Genomic DNA, 22,799 nt, shown 5'->3' on the forward strand with positions numbered 1-22,799 from the left:
TTACTAAATTGAAGATCACCCTTTTTTCTTGAAGATGACCCTGCTTTCACATCATTCATCTTGATCCTTGTATTTTCTAACCCTGTCCCTGCTCCTCATGAAAATACTTTAAGAGGTAGATACCCTATAAGGCACACTCTCAAGTCATCCTTATGGAAAGAAATGGAAGGGTAGCTAGGTGGCACAGTGGATAGAGCACCAGCCATGGAATCAGGAGGACCTGAGTTCAGATCTGACCTTAGCCACTTGATACTTACTAGCTATGTGACCCTGGGCAAGTCACTTAATCCCAGTTGCCTCACAGAAAAAAAAAGAAAAGGAAAAAAAGGACTAGGTTAGTTTTGATACTTGCTGGGGGACCCCACCATGCATCTACTGTTTTAACTGCTTCGGGAAATTAACAAAAAAGGAAAAATCTCAATTCTTACACTTACCCTGTCAGTGTCTTGAAAGAAGGATTGATTCTATCTGCTCTCTCTCCAGTTAACAAGTACAGCCCAGAGACAGAATGAACTAGATAACCTCCCAAAGTCTCCTTTCAATCCTTTGATCGTCTGATTCTTTTATACACTGAACATTCTTTGCCCAGAGTTTGTCTTTGTGTTTCCATGTCACACGCTCTCTTCCCTGAAATGTCAGCATATGTGGCACTGAGAGAACAGAGGGCTATACTGTGACTTTAGAAAAGAATCAAATGCTCTTGGAAATAGTATGTGTCACCCATGATTCAGGGCTTTCCACAGTGGCAAAGAAGGGAGATAAACATAGAGACCTGATTGGAAAGACACAAAAAGGTGGTGTAGTGGATAGAGTGGTAGACCTTGATGGAGTTAGGAAGACCTGAGTTCAAATCTTGCCTCTGACACTTATCAGCCCTGTCACCTTGAGCAAGTTACTTGACCTCTCTGGCCCCTTAGTTTCTTCATTTATAAAATGGGAAGAATAATAATAGTACCTAATTTGTAGCATTTTTGTGATGATTAATATATAAATGTGTAAAATTAATATGACATATGTAAAGAACCTTAAAGTGCTATATAAATGCTGGCTTTTATTTTTAATGATATTTTAAATAGAGAGTTAATTGGATATTTTATTGATATTCTTTTTACATCATTGTCACTTCCCAGTGACTACCCTCCTCCACCCCTAATAAAACTCTCCCCTTCAAAAGATAAGTATCATCAAATAAATAAAGCTGTACATTAGCCAAATCTAAAAAATGTATGCTTCATTTCCTTTACAATAGTATCATAGGACCATAGATTTAGAAGGATTCTTTGAGGTCATCTTATACAATTCCCACATTTTACTTACAGGTAAGGAAACTGAGGCCCAGAGATGTAACTTGGTGCTGAGTCACTGTACCATTGTCTTCCACTATACCCACATACTCAGTCTCTTAGTTCTTACTAATCTTCTTATTTGGATATTTAAACTTTTCTCTTGCTAGGTGGTACAGCGGATAGAGCACTGGGTTTGGAAACAGGAAGACTCATCTTCCTGAGTTCAAATCTGGCCTCAAACATTTAGTAGCTATGTGACCCTGGGTAAGTCACTCAACCTGGTTTGCCTCAGTTTCCTCATCTATAAAATGAGCTGGAGAAGGCAATGGCAAACCACTCCAGTATCTTTGCCAAGAAAACTCTAAATGGGGTCACCAAGAGTCAGACATGAGTGAAAAGACTGAACAGCAACAACTAGTCTTTGAATTAACAGTATCTCTTACTCTCCTGAAAGAAGAGTCTAGGACATTTAATATTCTAGAATCAATTAAAATGCACCAGAGTCTGATACTTGCCCAAAGACGAAGTCTTCTAAGACTTCAGTTAGCTGGCATCAAAATGTCTCAAAAAGACATTAAACAGGAGAAGGAGAGACCTTGCAGGTAGAAAAGAAAATAAATTATCCAAGTACAGGATAGTATGCAACCAGAATGGAGACAGCAGAAGCCAGAGCACTATTCACATGATGAGTGTAAAGGAGAACAATTTTGAAAGCCTTCAGATCAATGTGGTGACTGATTGTGATTCTAGGTCGGACAGTGAAGCTCTCTTGTTAATGTGTTATAATGGAAGGTGCTGGGTTTACAGTTGCTGGGGCTCGGTTTAAAACCTGACCTTCCGTTTGTGCATATTTGAACCCAAAGTCCCAGTTTTTTGACCATTCCTTGAGTTGGCACCTTAGAAAGACATGATGCAGCAGAGACTATGTAGGCAGAAAAGAAATCACCCAATGTATCCGTTGACCTAGAGTACAGAGAAGTAATTGAAACAAGATTATCTCAGGAGAACTGCAAAGATTCCTTTTGTAGAGATGTTAGTGAAATAAATCAATTTGCTATTCTCTGTACCTTGGTCCTTAATAAGTACTTAAAGACACTTTATTAAGAAACTGTGACTTCATACAAGTGAGTGCCCCCTCCATTAATGAGATTGCAGATGATCCTCTCCTTCCCCATGTCTTAATAGTTTAATGGGTTATTATGGCTAAAAAAAAAAATGTTCTATCACCTATTGACCAACCTTGTAGGGATAAGCCTCACTGAATTTTAGCTAACCTGGTCTATAGCTGGGCTTAGACACAGAGCCTTTCCAGCATGGCAGAACCTGGTAGAATTTGTGCTCCACCACTGATGGAGCCTTCACAATCTCAAGGCCATCTTCATGCCACAAAGAGGCATCATTCTTTAGTAGATGATTTAGTAAATACCCAAGAGAAAAGGAACTCGGGAAGAATAGTTAGAGGAAAAAACAAATGAATAGGCAAACATTCCTTAAGAAAACAGCGTTTAAGATGTATTTTACGTTAAAGAATGACTCCAAATAAGTATGCCTTGATGTTTTCTTTCATGAGAATGATCTCATTTAAACTTAGCTTTTTGTCACTGAAAGTCCCCTCCCCCCATTCTTAAAGTCAGAATTTACTGATGCAGCAAGAACTAGATAGAATACTGGGACTGGAGTCAGAAAGACCTTCCTCAGACATTTACAAGCTGTGTGACCCTGGGCAAGTCACTTAACTTCTGTGCCTCAGTTTCCTCAACTATAAAATGGGGATAATAACAGTACTTATCTTGCAGGGTTGATATGAAGAGCAAATTAAATAATAATTGGAAAGTGCTTAGCACAATGCCTGACACATAGTAAGTGATATATAAATGCTTATTCCCTTCCTTTTTACTTGGGATCAGAGAAGAGAAAAAATGTTTTGTACTTAAGTGAGGCTGGGAGAAAGACATAATGAACTACAGAACTGGATACATTGCAAGGTACTACTCAGTCAGCACTTTCCCCTGCGTAAAAAAAAAACAAAAAAAAAAAACCCTCCTAATTGGCATGAAAATGACCTAAGCAACAGGTCAGGAGGGAGCATGTCTTAAAGTAGACTAGAAGAATAGAACTAGAACTATAAGTTCTTTCAGACATCAAAAAATTAATACATGTGCTACATGTATCTGTCCTGATGAAAAAAGCTGGTCCTAGTTAAATTGTCATTTGTGGACCAAGATTAAATGGCCACAACACTGGAGAAAAAATGCTATAATTAGGGGGATGGGGGTGGGAGTGGGTAGGAGAAGTCAGGCAGCAGTGCATTATGTTGTGTTGTGTGTATGTATTTTTCTTCCCCCTATGGGTTTTGCCATCTGTTTCTTTTAATGCACAAACAAGGAAAATGATGAGTTTGGAATGCAGGGGTTTTCAAAAACCAGATGACCACAGGCATTCTTTCAATGGGGGAAGCTAAGGGGAGAGCTTGCAGTTCTGTGACATTTGTCAGGAAGTGAGTTTTTAAATACCGGGAACAACAAATACCCTCTGCCAGGGAAAGGCCACAAAGGCAAGGAAAAGCAGTACCCCTTTTTTATGTCCCCTCCCTTCTTTTTTTTTATTTTTTATTTTTTTATTTTTTTGTCTCTTCCCTTCTGAAGTCATTTCTGTAGGTTAACATTTCACCAAATGCTATTTTAGGCATTTTTTATTTTTTCCTTAAGGGCAAATACAAAACAGTTAAAGCTGGGCTTGAGAATAACAAACCTTGGATCTCTAGTTGCTTTACTGAGTTGGCAGCTTTGGGTGTAGTCCACTCATAGAAACTTTTAGGGACTGAACAAAAGCCGCTTTGTGAGTAGATCATACTTTTTTTTTTTTTAAGTCAAGATCAGAAAGCTATAAATAGAGCAAGTAGGAAAAAAAAGCAGGAAGATACCTTAGAACCCCAGTGAATGCTAGTGCCCGGCAGGCGTTTTTTTATGAAGGCATGAAACGGGGCAGTAGCTTCGGCATTGTGTTTGCAAAAGGCATGTTCTTAAAAGGGAAAAATGTGATATGTACTGTGTGGTGGCCACTCAATAAATTGTTTCTTCACCTCCCATACCAGCAGGAACACAATGGAAGTCTCAGGTAAGGACGGGCATTTCCTTTTGGAAAAGCCTGAGCAGCAGAGGTTATGTGAAAACATTAGCCTGTGTACTAAATCCTTTTCACCTTAATTGTAAGAAGTAGTGGACTTGGAGTGTGAGAGACTTAACACCAGAACAAGTTCCAGCCCTTCAGGGTTTAAGGTCCCTGCTGAGAGGAGGATTGGTACTTTTGGCCAGGTTCCACCCATTTGAGCCCTAGGATGGTGGAACATTTTTCACATAGTTTTGTGAGCAGCCTGACGCCAGAGTTTTCACATTAGAGAAAAAGATAAAAGATGATGGTTGCTGAGGGAACCACCTCTTGTTTCTAATTTGTGAGGCCTGCTCTCCTCAAGGACAGTTTGCAATACTTGAGGGTGCTATTACTGATGCCAAAAAAGAAAGCAGAGCAATTTAGAAGCCCTTGGAGAATTAGTGAGTAAATACACTTCAAAATGAGTTGACTTCAAAAAAAAGTCTCTAAGAGGTCTTTCTCAACCCATGTTTAAGGCCCCCAAAGAATTATATAGAAATAAGAGCTTGTCAGGTGAGATCCATTTCATTTACATTAATTCCAGATGCCAGAAGTCATGATGGGGGTGTTTGACCTTTGACTTACTTGGAAGTATGTCCTGCTTAGACTGTTGCTACCCTAATGGAAATGGGAAAATGATTAGTACAATGAGCCAGGGTCAGGAGACCTGAACTCTGCTCCTTGTCACAATTATGCAGACTTAACTCTTATTATTGATACCTTGCCTTGGACTACAAACTCCTTTAGGTCTCCAAGGGTGGCATTATTTGAACTGGTAGATTCGTAAAAATGCTATGTTCGCCAGCAGCCTTTTAGCTACACTCACAATAATAAAGTTTGGCAAGGGGAGGCAGGGGAAATGCTGTATCCAGTTGAAGCTATGAGGGGAATTTTAAGTGGTTTGACTCGACTCCCATTATTCACTTTGCACATAGTTTTAGAGTCATTAAAAACAATTCAGTACATAGCGATTTTGATTCAAGGAGGAAAAAAATCTTTATGACTCCAAAGGTATAATCTAGGACTGTTCATGCTTACAGTTGTCAGATAAAATGCCAGAACAAAGTCTTTTATTAAGGGGTAAGCATTTTTAGAGATGTTTGTGTTACTTAGGGCAGGAGGAAGTAGGAAAAAAGGGTGGTTGTTTTTTTTTAATCACTCATTTGCCCAAAAAGCAACCAAATTTCATATGACTGCTGATCTGTAATACCTTCCCTTCTCATCCTCTCTTTGCCTCCATCTTTCCATTTTTATTTATTGATTTTATTTATTTGTTTGTTGAAAGAAGAATAAAGAGCTTGGAAGTGTTCACTCAGCCAGGAGGCAGAAAGGAACTTGATCCATTGCTAAGAATACAGGCTCACAATTTGAAATTTCCTTCTTTTCTAACCCTCAGGTGATCACCCCAGTAAGAACAGGTCATGGCTATGTGTATGAGTTCCCATCCAAGTACCAGAAGGATACCTACGATATACCTCCATCTCATCCAATCCAAGGGGTAAGTAACAATAATGTAGCAGAAATAAAATATTAATGTGTAGCGTATCTTCAGGTATCAACCGAAGTTTAAAGGAAAGGTATTTTGTGACACTATTTCCATTTGATGTTGATCAACTTAATGGAAAGAAGCATGGGGTCAGAAAACCTGGGTTTGAGTCCTGGCCCCAACACTTACTAGTTAACTGTGTGACCCTAGGCAAGTCCCTCAACATCTCTGTGTCAAAAGGGAAACAATAATACATGTACTGCCTGCCTTACAAGGTTGTGCTAAGGAAACTCTTTGTAAATCCTTATAAATAAACTCCTTACAAATAAGGTTTTATATAAATAATTTATATAATGTATGTATATAGTTTGATATGTATAATTTTATATAAAAATTATTATTACCAATAGTCATTTTTACATATAACAATTCAGCCTAGAAATTTGGGGTTTTCTTCATCTGGAAACCCAAGTCCTTTAACTGAGAAGAAAACTTCTATCTTCATATAGTTCATTATATTTTGGTCTATATGTGTGGTAATACTCTCAAAAACTAAATGCAAACTGTGGTTTCTAGGGTCCCTCAAAAAGAAAAAAACATATATAATTTAAAATGAAAAGTGCATTGGGCCTTGATCACTTGGACCCTTACAAAAGATTAAGTTTTCAAATCACTTTATGAAAAACACTTGGAACCAAAAGCAGAGAACTACTCCAAAAGTGACTTGTATGAAATGTTTCCTTTTTTCATGACCCAGATTTTTCATTCCAGGTTTATGACATCCCCCCAACATCACTGAAGGGCACGGCATTCTCAGCTCCAATGGGAGACATGAAACCTTCAGGGGTATATGATATCCCTCCCGTGAAAGGAGTAAGTCAGATTATCCTAGTTATTTGGGGGACTTTTTTGGTAGGAGGAGGTATTTTTTTACTTGTTAAGAGATTGTGTGGAATCTTTCAAAGGGGAAAAAGTTTTAGACACCCACTTATTGAACAAATGGAATAGTCACACCACATGTGACTAAAAAATATGACTAATTTCCTCCCTGATGTGCCATAATTTAAACATCCAGATTGTCCTCCAGAGTAGCTATCTTGGAATACAAAAATACTTCTTCCAAACATACTACCATTGCTCAAAAGTTTTCTTAGGAAGTCTTCATTACAAGTCTATCCAAAAGCCACACCAAGCAATCTGTTTCATTACTATATCTTGTTTTTAACCCTAAAATGTTGCTACCCATGTTTATCACTCACCCTATTCACTGAGTGTGGCTCCCTGTAAACTTTTGGCTATTTCCAAAAATCAAATCCACCTTCAGAGGACAAAGATTTTCCTCCATTAAAAAGATTCAAAAGAATGTGCCCCAGGCTTAATTCCAAGAGACATTTCAGAAATGTGAGCCATTGTTTACCATCTAAATGTGTCTAGCCTCCCAATTGGTTATATCCCAAACAAAAATGAGGTGTTTGGATTAGGAAAAAATGAATCCAGTTTGAGACCTATTGAGGGGTTGATAGAGCCAAGTAGAGCTGGAAATACCTAGATCTCAGGAGAGAGGTTAGGACAGAAGATACAGATCTCATCATGATCCACATAGAATAGTTGAATCCATGGAATGGAATGACTCACTGAAGGAGTAAGTATAGTGGCTAAAGGAAAAATAGCTCATAAAATATTGCAGGTGATTTCAGGTTTGGGCACAAGAGGAGAAAAAGACTCCCTGTGAAGGCAGTGTATGGTATATATTTACTTTTCTATTGTATTTAGTTATTTTCTCTGCACTCACATAAGTTGGCTGAGTAAATTACATAGTTTGGTATATCTCTGACTGATTTTTCCTTGTGTGTTTCAGGTTTATGCCATTCCACCTGCTTCCCGAGATGAAGTAGGATTAAGAGAAAAGGAATATGATTTCCCTCCTCCTATGAGACAACACCTAAGACCAGAAGGCAGACCTGAGGGGGTTTATGACATTCCTCCTACAAGTTCCAAGGCAGTAGGGAAGGACCTTAACGTAAAATACAACTGTGATGCTTCAGGAGCTGCTGAGCAGGTATCTCAGAAACACCAAAGCATTCTTCAAAACCACCAGCACATGCACCTTAGACAACCTGCAGCCTCTCAGAATGACGCATACGACATCCCGAGAGGAGTTCAGTTTCTTGAGCCACAGCCAGTGGCCAATGAAAGAATAAATGCCGAAGAAAAAGAAGGAGTGTATGATGTCCCACCACAGACCACACAGGAGACTAAAGGGTGCCAAGATGTGACAGACGGCATGAATAGGCTCTCTTTTTCCAGTACAGGTAGTACCAGGAGCAACATGTCCACCTCTTCCACGACATCAAAGGAGTCCTCATTGTCAGCCTCACCATCTCAGGACAAAAGGTTGTTACTGCTGGATCCGGACACAGCCATCGAGAGACTTTATCGGCTTCAGCAGGCTTTAGAGATGGTTGTGTCCAACCTCACCGCGCTGGTCACCACTGATTGGAGGTGTTACGGCTACATGGAGAGGCACATCAATGAGATCCGCACAGCAGTGGAAAAGGTAGAGCTGTCTTTGAGGGAGTACCTCCACTTTGCCAAGGGAGCTGTAGCAAATGCTTCAGGCCTCCCCGAACTCAGCCTGCACAACAAAATGAAGCGAGAGCTGCAAAGGGTTGAAGACTCCCACCAGATTCTAACCCAGACCAGCCAGGACTTGAACGGTTACAGTTGGTCCTTGAACATTCTAGCTGTCAATAAACCTCAAAGCAAGTGCGATGACCTTGATCGGTTTGTGATGGTGGCCAAGACGGTGCCAGATGACACCAAACAGCTCACTACCACCATCAACACCAATGCAGAAATGCTCTTCCGTTCAGCCTCAGGCAGTGTGCGGCTAAAGAATGGGTCTGAGAATGTGACCACTGCAGCTGACTACCTGCACACGGGTCCACAGACCCAGCGGCTCCATCCCGGTGATCACAAGGCCCAGCCCTATTGCAAGCCACTGCCCCCAAGCCTAAGCAAGGACCAGCATCCTGACTGCAATAGCAACGATAGCTCTGAGCGGAGCTGGATGGACGACTATGATTATGTCCACCTGCAGGTAAGGACGCCAGGCCAATTAAGCACCTGTATCTTTTAGAACTGAAGGAAACTTTCAAGATCATCTGGTCCAAACTCCTCATTTTAGAGATGAGAATACTAAAGTCCACGGAAAGGATGTACTATAGGCAGTGGGGTTCTAAGAGCCCTGAATTTGGAGCCCACTGAATCCTGACTCTGTTACTTATTACCAGTCTGACTTTGGGCAAATCACCTAAACCCTCTGGGCCTCAGTTTCTTTACCCATAAAATGAAAGGGCTGAAATGGACCTCAGAGGATCTGAACGGTTAGTGGCTCGGTGGATAGTGCTCTGGGCCTGGAGTCAGGAAGACCTGGGTTCAAATCCGACCTTAAACACTACATGGCTGTGAGACCTTGGGCAAGTCACTTAACCTCTGTCCATCTCTGTTTCTTCAGCTGTAAAATGGAGATACTAATCGCACCCACCTCACAAGGTTGTTATGAGGATTAAATGAGATAATATTTGTAAAGTGATTAGTACAATGCCTTACACACAGAAGGGAAGAGAATAAGAATGTATATAGTACCTGTTAGTAAGAACAAAATAAATGCTTGTTTCCTACCTTCCTATGGTTGATGTGACTTGCCCAGGGTCACACAGCTAGTAAGTAGCAGAACTAGGATTTGAACCCAGGTCCTTTGACTCTAAATACATTGCTGTTTTTATTAGGGACAGCTAGGTAGCACAGTGGATAGAGTGCCAGGAACTAGAGTTCCAGACTAGAGTCAGGAACCCTCTTTTTCCTGAGTTCAAATCTGGCTTCAGATCCTTACTAGCTGTGTCACCATGGGCAAGTCACTTAACCCTGTTTGCCTCAGTTTCCTCATCTGCAAAATGAGCTGGAGAAGGCAGTGGCAAATTACTCCAGTATCTTTGCCAAGAAAGCCCCAGATGGGGTCATGAAGAATCAAATATGGTTGAACAATAATAACTACAATGACTTTCTATTAGACTCCATTGCTTCCTTTCCAGGAAGATCTATACCAGTGTCTGCTAAAAGAAAGATAATACTAATAATGCTAGTCTAAGTAGCTTGGCTACACTCATGTAATGGAGGCCCGGAGTAGAGGTCAGCAGTCTTGGGTTCAAATCCCAACTCTGCCCCTGACCAGCTCTGAACCCTTGAACAAATCACCTACTCATCATTTTTCTCATGTTCCTAAAACAAAGAGGAAGTTGGATCTCTTTGATACTTTTCAACTCCAGAATTGTTGTTTGCACCCTGCCATTGCCTTTGACCTCACTCCCCACCTTAGGCTTCTCTAGCAGGCAGCCAGGCACCTACCCAGCGACCCAGAGGATCGCCTCTTCTTCCTGCTCTTTTCCATGGAGGTATATGTTCATCAGCAGGGGAAAGAACAGCAGTATCCCACCAGTCTTGGAAAGTTTGCCTAGTTTTCTGGCCTGTTCTGTTCTGTTCTGTTCTGCAGAGGTCACCGAACCCTGACTCCATTCAGTGTGAATTAGGTTTACTGTGTTATTTTGGCACTTTTCCCCCCTGGCTTATGGCCATCTCAAGAACAGAGCCAGATGAGGAACTTCAAGGGCCCAGAAGCAAGTTTTATGGGCCAGATTTAAACTTGGCCTCAGACGTCACAGAGACATAGGATTTTAGAACTTGAAGGCACCTTAGAAATCATCTCATACAACTCCCTCATGTTACAGATGGTGGAACTAAGGTTTATGAGGCCAATTTGAATCCATTAGAGAAGAATATTGGAAATGGCGCTTCCAAGAGAGGCTTGAAGGCAGTCCAATCTGCCTATCAAAAAAGCTTGTATGGAAACTGGTTTGTCTCCTCAGCATGAAGAGAGATTAGGGCCTGGGGAAGACTGTGGCTGAGGGCCAGGTTGACATTATACTGTACCTATGTGCATAGGTGGGTGTGTGTGGCAAGCAGCCACAGCAGTGGAAAACAAGGCAATATTTACCCATTTGTCAACTAAATTGTTAGCACAAGTGAATCATGGCAGTGATGTAATGGGTCTTTTCTCTTGTAAAATAACAGGGGAAAGAAGAGTTTGAAAGGCAGCAGAAAGAGCTTTTGGAAAAGGAAAATATCATCAAACAGAACAAGATGCAGCTGGAACATCATCAGGTAAGTTGAGTCAAGGCTAAAAGCATTTCATGGTACCAGGAAGCTTTCCTGAAGACCAGCAAAGATGGGGCTTTGAAAAGGGAACACGGCCATCCTTCCATGGGGATCTCAGCGTATGAAAGTTTCCTGGCCCATGAAAGGGTATAGGAACAGACAAATAGATGTTAGTTCTGGCAAGTCAGTGCTATTCTCAAGACTGAGAATACTTTGGGGGAGCCCAACCAATTGCTCCTGGTTTAGGGGATAAACCAGTAAGTTAGGAGGAATTAGAGGAGGACTTGAGAGGATTTCTGAATCTTCTGGTATTGGCCAGTAGGGCAAATGCACCAGGTTAGTGTTTCTCATACTATGCTGCAAGGAACTGTGAAACATCCCAAGTTTTTTGTTTTGTTTTGTTTTGTTTTAACAAACCTTATGTTGTTTATTTGTCTATTTATTTATTTATTTTTAACAATTTTTATGGTGCTTATTAGGGCAGCTAGGTGGCACAGTGGATAGACCACCAGGTCTGGAGTCAGGAAGACTCATCTTCCTGAGTTCACATCTGGCCTCAAACACTTACTAGCTATGTGACCCTAGGAAAGCCACTTAATCTCTGTTTGCCTCAGTTTCCTCATCTGTAAAATGAGCTAGAGAAGGAAATGGCAAACCACTCCAGTATCTTTGCCAAGTAAACCCTAAAATGGGGTCACAAAGAGTCAGACAGAACTGAAAAATGACTGAACAACAAAAATGTTGTTTATTAACAAGCATTAAAAATAAAAATTTTAGAGGGTTTTATTACAAGAGTTCTGTCAAAGTTTTGTTTAAACTGAAAAACTGCAAAAGTTTGAGACCTGCTGCACTAGAAATTGTGTTCTAATCCCAGTTCATTCAGTTACTAGATGTGGGCACTTAGACAAGTCACTTAACTTCTATCTGAGCCTTAGTTTCATGATCTGTAAAGTGAGGATTTTAATAATACATTGGCTCTGCCTACCTCTTTTAAGTTGTTCTGAGGTACAGATGAGATGCTCATAAGCCTTAAAGCTACAGGCATGTAAATTATTCTTCTCTTCACAGCTTTCAGTTATGTTTGGTCATTTGACTATAGCTCTGGAGCCTTCCTGACCCTGGGAAACAAGTCTAGTTTGGGGAATCCAAGTGACAGATTCCCAGGGGTTGTTAATTGTGTATTTCCTGGGGCAAGGCTGTGTGGTCTTCTCCCTCTGCCACCATTTCCCCGCTGTGGGACAAGTCCCATAGCTTCAGCTAATGACTTAAGTTTCCTTACCTGCAAGCAAAGGGATGCTCACATGGGTTTGGACATGTGCATGCACCAAGGGTCACCAAGAGACACTGTGAAACTGTTAGAAGTTACTGCAAAACAAAAGGTGTAATGATAATTCTCATGTTAAGCAGCTCCCTAGTGCCTCTTGTTAGCAAGAAGTGTTTGTTTTCTATGTATTGACTCATGGTAAGATGATGGATGATTCCAGATCTATAGATAGGTTTGGATAGAAGACATGTAGGAAACAAACAGGGGCTTTTATCTGAGCATTTTTAATGGCCGTTGTAAAGGCATTTCCTAAAGGTGGAAGAACAATTGACTCAACTGATACCATCACTGGCTTCATCGGCAGTTCATATTCAGAATATGAGTTTTTAGTTCAGTCCAACATTTATTAAGCGCCTGCTGTATGCCAAGGCACTATTCTCCACCCACCCACCCTCCTTACTTTTTCTGTTAAGAACTACATTATCTTATCAGACAGTGTTTGTAGCCTGAGAGTTGAAGAGCAGAATGATAAAATTTTAGAAATGCAGAAATTTTAGAGATTATCTAGCCCAAGCCATCCATTTTACAAATAGAGAAACTGAGGTCCAGAGACCTGAAGTGACTTGCCAAAGACCTAAGACTAAAACCCACATGTCCAATGCCATAGTCTTTCCATTCTACTATATAATATTCTAAATAAAGCTTTATTTTTTTTCCTTCTCAGATCAGTCAGTTCCAGCTATTAGAACAAGAAATTACCAAGCCAGTGGAGAATGATATCTCCAAGTGGAAGCCCTCTCAGAGCCTCCCACCTACAAATAGCAGTGTGGGCACCCAGGACAGACAGCTGCTTTTCTTCTACCATGACCAATGTGATACTCATTACATCTCCCTCCTCAATGCCATTGATGCCCTCTTCAGCTGTGTCAGCTCAGCCCAGCCCCCAAGGATCTTTGTGGCGCATAGCAAGTTTGTTATCCTAAGCGCACACAAGCTGGTTTTCATTGGTGACACACTAACAAGGCAAGTGGCCTCCCAAGAGATCTGTAACAAGGTGATGAACTCTAGTAACCAGCTGTGTGAACAACTTAAAAACATCGTGATGGCCACCAAGATGGCGGCCCTACATTACCCAAGCACACCTGCTCTGCAAGAAATGGTGCACCAAGTCACAGACTTGTCCAGAAATGCACAGCTGTTCAAGCGTTCATTGCTGGAGATGGCGACATTCTGAGGGGAAAAGGGGAAAAGAGACTGAGGGGGACCACAGAATCAAACTGGAAATACTGTCTGGTTTATGTAAATGTTATCTATTTTTGTAGATATTTTATATGAAATTTTTAAATATGTTTTATGAGTTAGAGGACATTCAGACATTCAGGGAGTCGGAGAGGTAAAATTGTTATCACTGTTTGGTTCTTACATATACATTTGTGTATCTAAGATAGATATATATAAACTGTACATAAATTTGATCACGTTCTCATATGTGCCTGTGGGAGCATGTAGATATGTATGTAACACATTCCATTTAAAAAAACATGAATTAAGAAGCACCTTATTATGCATCTCCAAAGTGCTACATCTTCACAGAGGACCTACCAGATGGTTCTGATAACACTCTACCATACGAAGTAGGGACTGGACATTTTCACTCCAGCGTTTGGGAACCAGACTATGCCCACAAGTCAGTCCCTTATAATTAAGAGGACAACAGTAACTTTCTCTTTCAGTTGAACTGTTTCCACAATTTCTCTTCTTTCCCAATCCTTATATCAAAATGCACTGGGTCCTCTGAGCAGGTAATTTGGTAAACAACATTTTTATAAAATGTGTGTTGACACACAAGCTAGTATTTAAGGTGCTAGGGAGGAAAAGCAGCTTAGTCATTAGAGGAGGTAGGAAGAGTGTACTTAGAAGTAATTTCTGGCTAAGAGTGGGGGTATTGCTAAGCTGAGAGGAAGTCACAATAAAGACAAGTCACATATTTGCCCATGGTTGTTTCATCATTTGTATTTGTGAAAAAGTCAGTTGTGAGATTTTCCAAAGGTCTTGTTTAAATTGAAAAACTCCTCTTTGCAGAAGGGACATATACTGCATGTGTGCCTCAAGTTGTAAATATCTATGAAAATAAAAATGGTTTCATGTGCCTTATAACAGTGGGGAATATCTGATGTGCAGATTGCAAACTAATGCTTTGCTGGTTGTCACCCATCGCCTAGGTGCTACTATCTAGCAAAAGGACTTTGGGACACTAGATGGTTTCTGGACCTGATGACCACAGAGCTTCATATCACCTTTGACAATGGAAGACCTTGCTAATCTCCCCCAATGCTCACACACCACCACCAACTCAAACCTGGAACCAATTTCAGCCTTAGGCCTCCCTTTCTTCCTTCACTATACCTCTGCTGACTAACCTCAGTCTGACCAGTTCCAATGAGACAAGACACTGAGTCGTAGCTTTCATGCCATAGACTGACTATAAAATTTAAATACTGCCATTACATCTTTTGGCCATAACACATGCAACAAGTCTTAACAGATTCACTGGGAAGTGGAGTGGAAAAAATGGGGGCAAGCAATGGTTTTATAAGAGTTTACTGTTATGTACACTTATATTCTGAAGTCAAGAGGTATTTATCTAGGGTATGTCTATCCAGTGCCTTCTTCACTCTTTTTATTCTAGCCTATGTCAAAACATGCTCTTGCATTGCAATATATGCTTTACTGAATTAAATTTGCTTGTTTTGAACAACCAAAATGTTGGAATAGCAAATGGAATTAAGAAAGACCATCCATGGTCAGAAAGAAATAAGGTGAATTGTGGCGCTTATCACAAAAGTACTTTGAAAAATAGCATCTGTTGTAATGTTCACAGCTGTGCTCCATCAGAAGAAGAGATGGGACACTGAATGGCCATCTTACACATGAAACAGCGGCTGACATCATCAACAACTTGAAAATAATTATAACACAAGTATAGCTTTGTGGACTTTGTTGCTATTGATATGTTGTATATTTTTAGGAGGTAACAGATTTGTACTAAGCTACATGGTGATATTACAAGTTTTCAAAAGGAAAGCCAAGTTGTTAAATCAGCGTCCTTGTTTGTGCTGTCTTTTATGTAGAGACTATTTTTAAATCATTAAATTTTTTAATCTTTTTTTATACCAGTGAGATTTTCCTTTGCATGTTTTCTCTGCCACAGAAGTAGCTGTTGACTTGGATTGACATTTCTAAGGAGGAAATTTAACTTGAGGTACTTTTTTTCTGTCTATACAGAAGACCTCAATGTTCCAGGGGGGAAAAAAATCAGGTTTTTGTTTTATTTTGTTTTACTACTTCAAAGTAGATTTATATCTGAAAAAAATCCACAGCTCTTAGTTGGGATACATAATAAAGCATCTGGAAAAATTCTTCAACTTAATTCCACAAATATCTATTAAGTTCTACCATGTGTAAGGCACTGTGCTAGTCACAGAGGCTACAAAGACAAAAAAGCATCCAAGTTCTCACCCAGATGGAACTTATATTCTACTGGGGTTTTACAACATATGCATATATAACTAAATAAAAAGTATATACAGGCAACTAGGAGGCACAGTGGATAGAGTGCTGACTCATCTTCCTGACTTCAAATCAGGCCTCAAAACTTCCTAGCTATGTGACTCTGAGTAAGTCACTTCACCGTCTTTGCCTCAGTTTCTTCACCTGTAAAATGAGCTAGAAAAGGAAATGGCAAACCATTCCAGTAACTTTGCCAAGAAAACCCCAAATAGGGTTGTGAAGAGTCAGACATGACTGAAACAACTGAACAACAAAAAAGCAAATGACTTGGATTGGAAGAGAATAAATAAAAGTATGAAATAAGATGAGAAAGGTAGACAGAAACCAGATAGTGGAAGGGGAAAAGTTTGTTTTAGAAATGCTGACAGACTTGTTCCATTTTCCATCTGTTCTTCTAGTATCATATGTTCCTGGAATGATTTGGCTTCTTTGGGTCTTCCACTAAGCTTTTGCTTACGTGCAGATTCCAAATAAGTGTTGTCCTGAACCTCTCAGATCTCTCAACTTGACAAGATTTTTTTGTCCCCTTCATTATGATGATTGATTTATATTGGTTAAGCCTCAGTAGGAAATACTGATAGAAAGTGTTGATGACTTTTCCTTTCCATTTCCTATTTCACAATATTAATGTCTTCCTTGAATAGTTCAGGTTGGAGTTATAGTAATTGAATGCAGTATTTTCCTCTCATCCTTTCTTCTAATTTGCTGTCAACTTTATTCTTTGCTCCTCTAATGAGTAGATAGCTTAACTGTATACACGCATTTGATGCAAAATGATACCCACATCGGTAATCAGTCATTTCCTGTCAAGATATAATCAACATAACTCTAGATATGCACAATCATTGTGTAGCATAGCTCAGTAGTCAGCCAACTTTTATGATCAGAAATTCCTAGCAGTAAGAGATTTTTGAGCATCACCCCTAATATAAATATTTATGTTATATGCATATACTACTGTACTAACAATTATATGTACATATAAGTGAAATAAGCTTATGGGAAAATAGAAATTAATATGAAGATGAGATAAAGATGAAATAATATTTGATTGGAGAGTAGATACTACAGTCCTGAAGTTTTCTGAATAGGGGAGTGATCTGAACAGACCTATGCATTAGGAAAATCACTTTGGTAGCTGTATGAAGGATTCACCAGAATCCACTGAGCCACCTAACTGCATTCTATCTTCTTACTCACCAGTTACTGCCCTGGAGCACAAAACTGGTAGCCTCAAGGTGATCTGGGGGACAAGGTGGAGATATACTTGAGGAAAGGAGAATTTTCCCAATGGCATCTTTGCAACTGCTGGTGCAAGACCCAAAGCTGAATTTAGGTTATAACTTCCCTGAGGATTCCACTCCAAGGCAAAAAAGGAAGAGAATAAAAGCTTGTACCACTGTGGAAGGGACAGGGATGGAGAAGGTTGGGTGGATAATAGGTGAAGGGGATGGTGTGGTTGTGTTGGAGACAAGACCCATGACTGCTTTGGCAGGAAGGTTGGGATGCCATCCATCTTCCCACTTTCTTCTTGGTTGATCAAGAACCCCTTGGAGTCATGCTGAAGCCGACCAGGGTTCTAGGCCTCCACTTTGGAAATCACTGGTGTAATTACATTCCAAACCATTCCAAACCATTTGCAATCCAGACTACTACAGTCATGCCCATTTCTGCTATTCATGTGAATTTCAATTCATATGATATTCCCCTAATCATTTCTGCTATTTTCATTCCTGAATATATAGTAAGAAAAACAAAATGTGAAAGTCAAATCAAATTAAATCAAAATGTGGAAAAATCTTGGTGCTAATCCTAGCTTTGTGAACTTCAGCAAATTATTTTCCTTTTTTTCAACCTCAGCATCTTCATCTATAAAATGAAGGGGCTGGACTAATTAATCTCTGAGGTCCCTTCCATCTCTCAGTCTACAAGTTCTGATCTTTAATTTGATTCTACAAACCATTTTAAGGATGAGTATGCACAGTACTCTTCTAGATGCCAGATGAGAAACAAAGCATAGATATGACATAGTTTCTTTTTCCATAAAGCCTGTACATGGTCTGTTGTTGTTCAGTCGTGTCAGACTCTTTATCACCCCATGGACTATATTGTCCATGGAGTTTTCTTGGCAACGATACTGGAGTGGTTTACCATTTCCTTCTCCAGTGGATTAAGGCAAACAGAGATTAAATGACTTGCCCAAGATCATACAGCTAGTAAGTGTCTGAGGCTGGATTTGAACTCACGTCTTCCTGACTCCAGATCCATCTGACACTGAGCCATCTGGCTGCCTCCTTATGCATGATCTACTAACACATTATGTCATATATATAATTCTAATGTATAAACACCTCAGAACGGTACCAAAAAGGTCTAAAGAGAGAAATGTTATTATAGACTAGGAGAATCAGAAAAGCTTTCATGGGGTTATTTTAAGGAAAAAGATAATATAATTCAAAGTGCTCATACTGGGTGACTTAACTCTGTTCTACCCTCTTACTCAACAGTCACTGCCCTGGAGCAGTGGACCCTCAGAGGAGAAGTCTTTTGAGTTGAGTTGAACTTTATAGATAGAAATTAGACAACCATGGAGGATTTGGGACAAGGGTACTCCAGGCATAGAAAATTGTAAGTAAAGGAATGGAGGAGGGGAAGCTCAGATTTGAACTTGATTTGTTAGGCAATGGGAAGCATTGCCTATTAAGCAATGGAATGACCTAATCAGATCTGGCAGTACTAAAAGGAGAAACTGAAGGGTAGAGAGGATAGGAAGCAGGAAGGTTAAGAAGCTTTTGCAATAGGCCAGGTGGGTGGAAAGGAGGACCTGTATTAGCTTGGTAGCAGTGAGAATAGAGGAGAGGACAGATGTGAGAGATACCACAATGGTAAACTTGAAAGGATTTGGTAACCTATTGGGTGAAAGATGCAGAAAATGAAAGAGCCAGAGATAACACCAGTATTTCGAATGTTAGAGACTGAGTGGATGGAGGTTCTATAGATAAAACAGTGCAGTGGAAAGGAAAAGAAAGTCTGAGAGGAAAGACAATATCCACGATCTTGGACTTGTTGAGTCAGAAATGTCAGCAGACCCTTCGATTCAATTCAATTCTATTCAACAAGCATTTATTAAGTGCCTACTACATAGTGCCCTCAGACACTATCCTAAGCACTTGGAATACAAAGGCAAGATCAGAACAGTTCCTGCCTTCAAGGACCTGATTGTGGAAGGATCTATTGTGGAAACTATATGTGCACAGAGAAGAAAATAAAAGATCATCTCTCGACTCTCCCCCAATTCAAACTTCAGAGTTGGGCCCACCAAGGGCAATTCCCCTAGGTTCAAGGTACTCTGTGGGTCCATACTTCAAAACTATAGCTCATAAGCCCCAACTGGCACATTTACCTTTAATAAATAGTCAATTGACATAATTAGCTCAAAGCAAAGGCATTTACTGCAATGGTATTGAGTAGACAAAACCAGGGGTGGGGAACCTGTGGCTTCGAGGCCACATGTGAAGTTCGGATTCCGTCAAAGGGCCGCACTTGAGGACCTAGAGGGCTATGTGTAGCCTCCGGTTCCCCACCCCTGAACAAAACCTCCCCCCTCATCAACTTGGGGCCCATGCTTCCACAAATACAGGGCTAATAGGAAGAATGAAGACCCACAGGGAGTATAGTAATAAAGAGGTAATTCAGCCCTCCGGCACTTCAGGTCCCAATCTTTCTCTTCTCCTGCGGTCCTCCTCCTCGTGCTGCTTCCCCTGGGTGCTGGGCAGGTCATTCAGCTGGGCTCCCGTAGCCTGCTTCACTCCTCAGCTCAGTTCCTGACCCACAGGGATGGCTCTCTCAAATCATGCAGAGCAGGCTGGCTCAGTTTAATTGTTCCTCTTAGCGAATCACTTGCTGCTTCCTGTATGGTGCCAGCTGCCTCCATAAAAGGCCCTTCTTTACACCTGTTCACCAGAGTCTGAAAGGGATGGAATCTTTATGAGGCAATGAATGGGCCACTACCAGTTTCTTACCCTTCATAATCTTCAAATTGGCCACTCAGGGTGTGAGCCTCTCAAACCGTCACGCCCTTTACAAGTTGTGAAGACGACCATTCAAAGTCTTGAAGGGGAAAATCTTGACACCTCACTTCCTCTGTTACTTGCCTGCTATATTCTATAATTTTATCAATTGGGTTAGAAGAATACCCCTCCCCCATAAAAATACAAAATATGTACAAAGGAAAGTAAATAGAAAGCAATTGGGGAGGGGGCACTAGCAACCAAGGGAAAGAGGAACAGGAAGAGCATCGTGTAAAAGGATACACCTGACATCTGTTGGGACATCTATTTTGAATATCCAGTAGGTAGTTAGGAAGTGGGAAATAATGGGAAAGCTAGGTGGTACAGGGGATAGAACCCAGCCTAGAGTCAAAAGGACCTGAGTTCAAATCTGGCCTTAGACACTGATTAGCTGTATGACCCTGGGCAAGTAACTGAACCTTTGTTCACCTGTTTTCTCATCTGTAAAATGAGGATAATAACAGCACCTAGCTCCTAAAGTTGTTGTAGCACTTAACACAGTGCCTGGCATATAGTAAGCACTATATAAATGTTAGTTATTATTCTTATTAATATCATATTATATATATGTCATATGTAACAACATATACATTATATACATTATATGTTATGTATAACAATATATACATTATACATATATCATATATATATTATATAACAATATGTACATTGTTGTTGTTATTATTATTTACATAGATGATGCTCCAGCAAAGGGGACAAAAAAAGGAGCAGCCAGAGAAGTAAAAGGGCAGTTAGGTGGTGCAGTGGATAGAGTACCTAGCCTGGAGTCAGGAGGACCTGAGTTCAAATCTGCATTCAGACACTTACTAGTTGTGTGACTCTAGGCAAAGTCACTTATCCTTATTTGCCTCAGTTTCCTCATCTATAAAATGAGCTGGAGAAGGAAATGGCAAAGCACTCCAGTGTCTTTCCCAAGAAACCCCCAAATAGGGTTACAAAGAGTCAGACATGACAGAAATGACTGAACAATAATAAAAAGACAAGTAAAAGAACCAAGAGACTCATGAACATCCCCAATAATATGCAGCAAAAGGGAGTAGTCACCAGTGTTAAATGCTACAGAAAGCCCAAAGAAGAAGACTGAGAAAAAGCCATTAAATTTGCAAATTAGGAGCATATCCAGGAACTCTGACAGGCAGCCTCACTTGGGCCTGAAATCACTTTGGTTGCAAGAGGTCAATAAGTAAGTGAGAGAAGAGGAAGTAGGAGAGATAGCATGACATCCTTCAGACTTCTGCCCATGATTTTGAATCTGTCCACATCTCCACAGACAAGGCTATCCGGCCTCCTGAGAATTTAAAATTCAAATTTTGTTATTTCTGTTCTGCTCCTTATTCATTATCATTGACCTTAATCTTCAACAACATTAGGCCAACAGGGAAGCTGCACAAAGACAGGAGTTGTCATGCCTAGTGGGCCGAATGATTAGGAAAAAGTCCAGGTCTAGGTGTCCTCTCGGTCAGCCATCATGTAATCCCACTGGATCCTCCAAAGACCACACAATCTTTTAAAGAGAAGCAGCTGTAGCATATAGGACACCGAATATTGTTTTTGTTCAGTTATTTCAACTGTGTCTGACTTTTCGTGAGCATATTTGGGATTTTCTTGGCAAAGATACTGGAGTGGTTTGCCATTTCCTTCTCTAGCTCATTTTACAGATAAGGAAACTGAGGCAAACAGAATGAAGTGACTTGGCCAGGGTCACACAGCTAGTACTGAATATAGAGGTAGGTAGGTAAAGCCTGAGAGGGAGATAAATCTACTAATGGGGCCTGCTTTCTAAAAGACTGCTTTCAAGTCACCTCAATTCTTCACAAGCTCATAACATGTAAGCACAAGCTTCATCTTGTTGTTAGATGAAAGAGAAAGAATTGCAATAATTAGAGACTAGCCTACACTGGAAAGAAGGCCTCTAACAGGGCAACTAAAACAATTGCAACCTATGGATTCATCATCTTTCATCTTGCCATTCCCCATTATCAGCCTCGAAAACAAACTCCTAAATTCAGTCCATGAAAAACTTGACCTTAGAAGATGACTTAAGGCACTTCCTAATAGCTGTATTTAAATGACCTCTGCATTTGCTGAAGCATTTGCTTCTTGGTGGACAATTTTCCAAAGGACAGCCAACAATGATGTTACATAAAATATTACATTCAGTTTTCTCTGGTCTGACTAACAGCCAGGTTACAAACATCAAACACACAGAACGTACTAACCTAAACTATTTTATAAGCCTCCTTTGTGATAGAAGGGATCCTACTATGGTTTCTTTAAAAAATCATCAGCTGGGGCTCACTGAGGCAAGGTTCTGCGGCATTCAGTTCTCTTTCTCTCGCCGGGGTTTTGGGAGCTGGGATCAGCCAGCAAGAACCCTCCACCTGGCCAGGCATTAGAAGGGGGCCGAGCTCCAGCTCCTGCTAACAGGATGATGGACAATGAAGTCTTTGGGAACTTCCTTCTCTACAGTACTGTGCTAATCATAAAGATGTACTTGTTTGCAGTTATCACCAGGCAAGTGAGGCTCCAGAAGAAAGCTTTTGCCAATCCATAAGATGCCTTGAAGCATGGAGGCCTCCAGTATTGCCAGATGGACCCAGATGTGGAGCAATGCTGCAGAGCCCACTGGAATGCCCTGGAGAACATCTTACCATTTCTGTTCTTGGGATCCATCTATTCCTTCCTGGACCCAGACCCTTTCATAACCTAGCTTCACTTTTTCATCTTCTTTGTGGATA

At 40.5% G+C, this 22,799-nt stretch overlaps 1 protein-coding gene across 2 annotated transcripts in view; it reads left to right on the forward strand.

Annotated features, from left to right (window-relative positions):
- NEDD9 (neural precursor cell expressed, developmentally down-regulated 9) overlaps positions 1-15,576 on the forward strand; it is a 225,545-nt gene extending 209,969 nt beyond the window's left edge. For both annotated transcript variants that reach the window (XM_027835195.1, XM_027835126.1), the window contains 5 exons: positions 5,833-5,934; positions 6,694-6,795; positions 7,781-9,022; positions 11,053-11,142; positions 13,125-15,576. In XM_027835195.1, the coding sequence (XP_027690996.1) occupies positions 5,833-5,934; positions 6,694-6,795; positions 7,781-9,022; positions 11,053-11,142; positions 13,125-13,634 (2,046 nt within the window). In that variant the 3' untranslated portion in view covers positions 13,635-15,576. The remainder of the gene's footprint in view (positions 1-5,832; positions 5,935-6,693; positions 6,796-7,780; positions 9,023-11,052; positions 11,143-13,124) is intronic.
- Positions 15,577-22,799: the final 7,223 nt, after the last annotated feature.

The sequence above is a fragment of the Vombatus ursinus genome, unplaced genomic scaffold (assembly GCF_900497805.2).
Source record: "Vombatus ursinus unplaced genomic scaffold, bare-nosed wombat genome assembly UNPS02000577.1, whole genome shotgun sequence".
NCBI classification, from domain to species: domain Eukaryota; kingdom Metazoa; phylum Chordata; class Mammalia; order Diprotodontia; family Vombatidae; genus Vombatus; species Vombatus ursinus.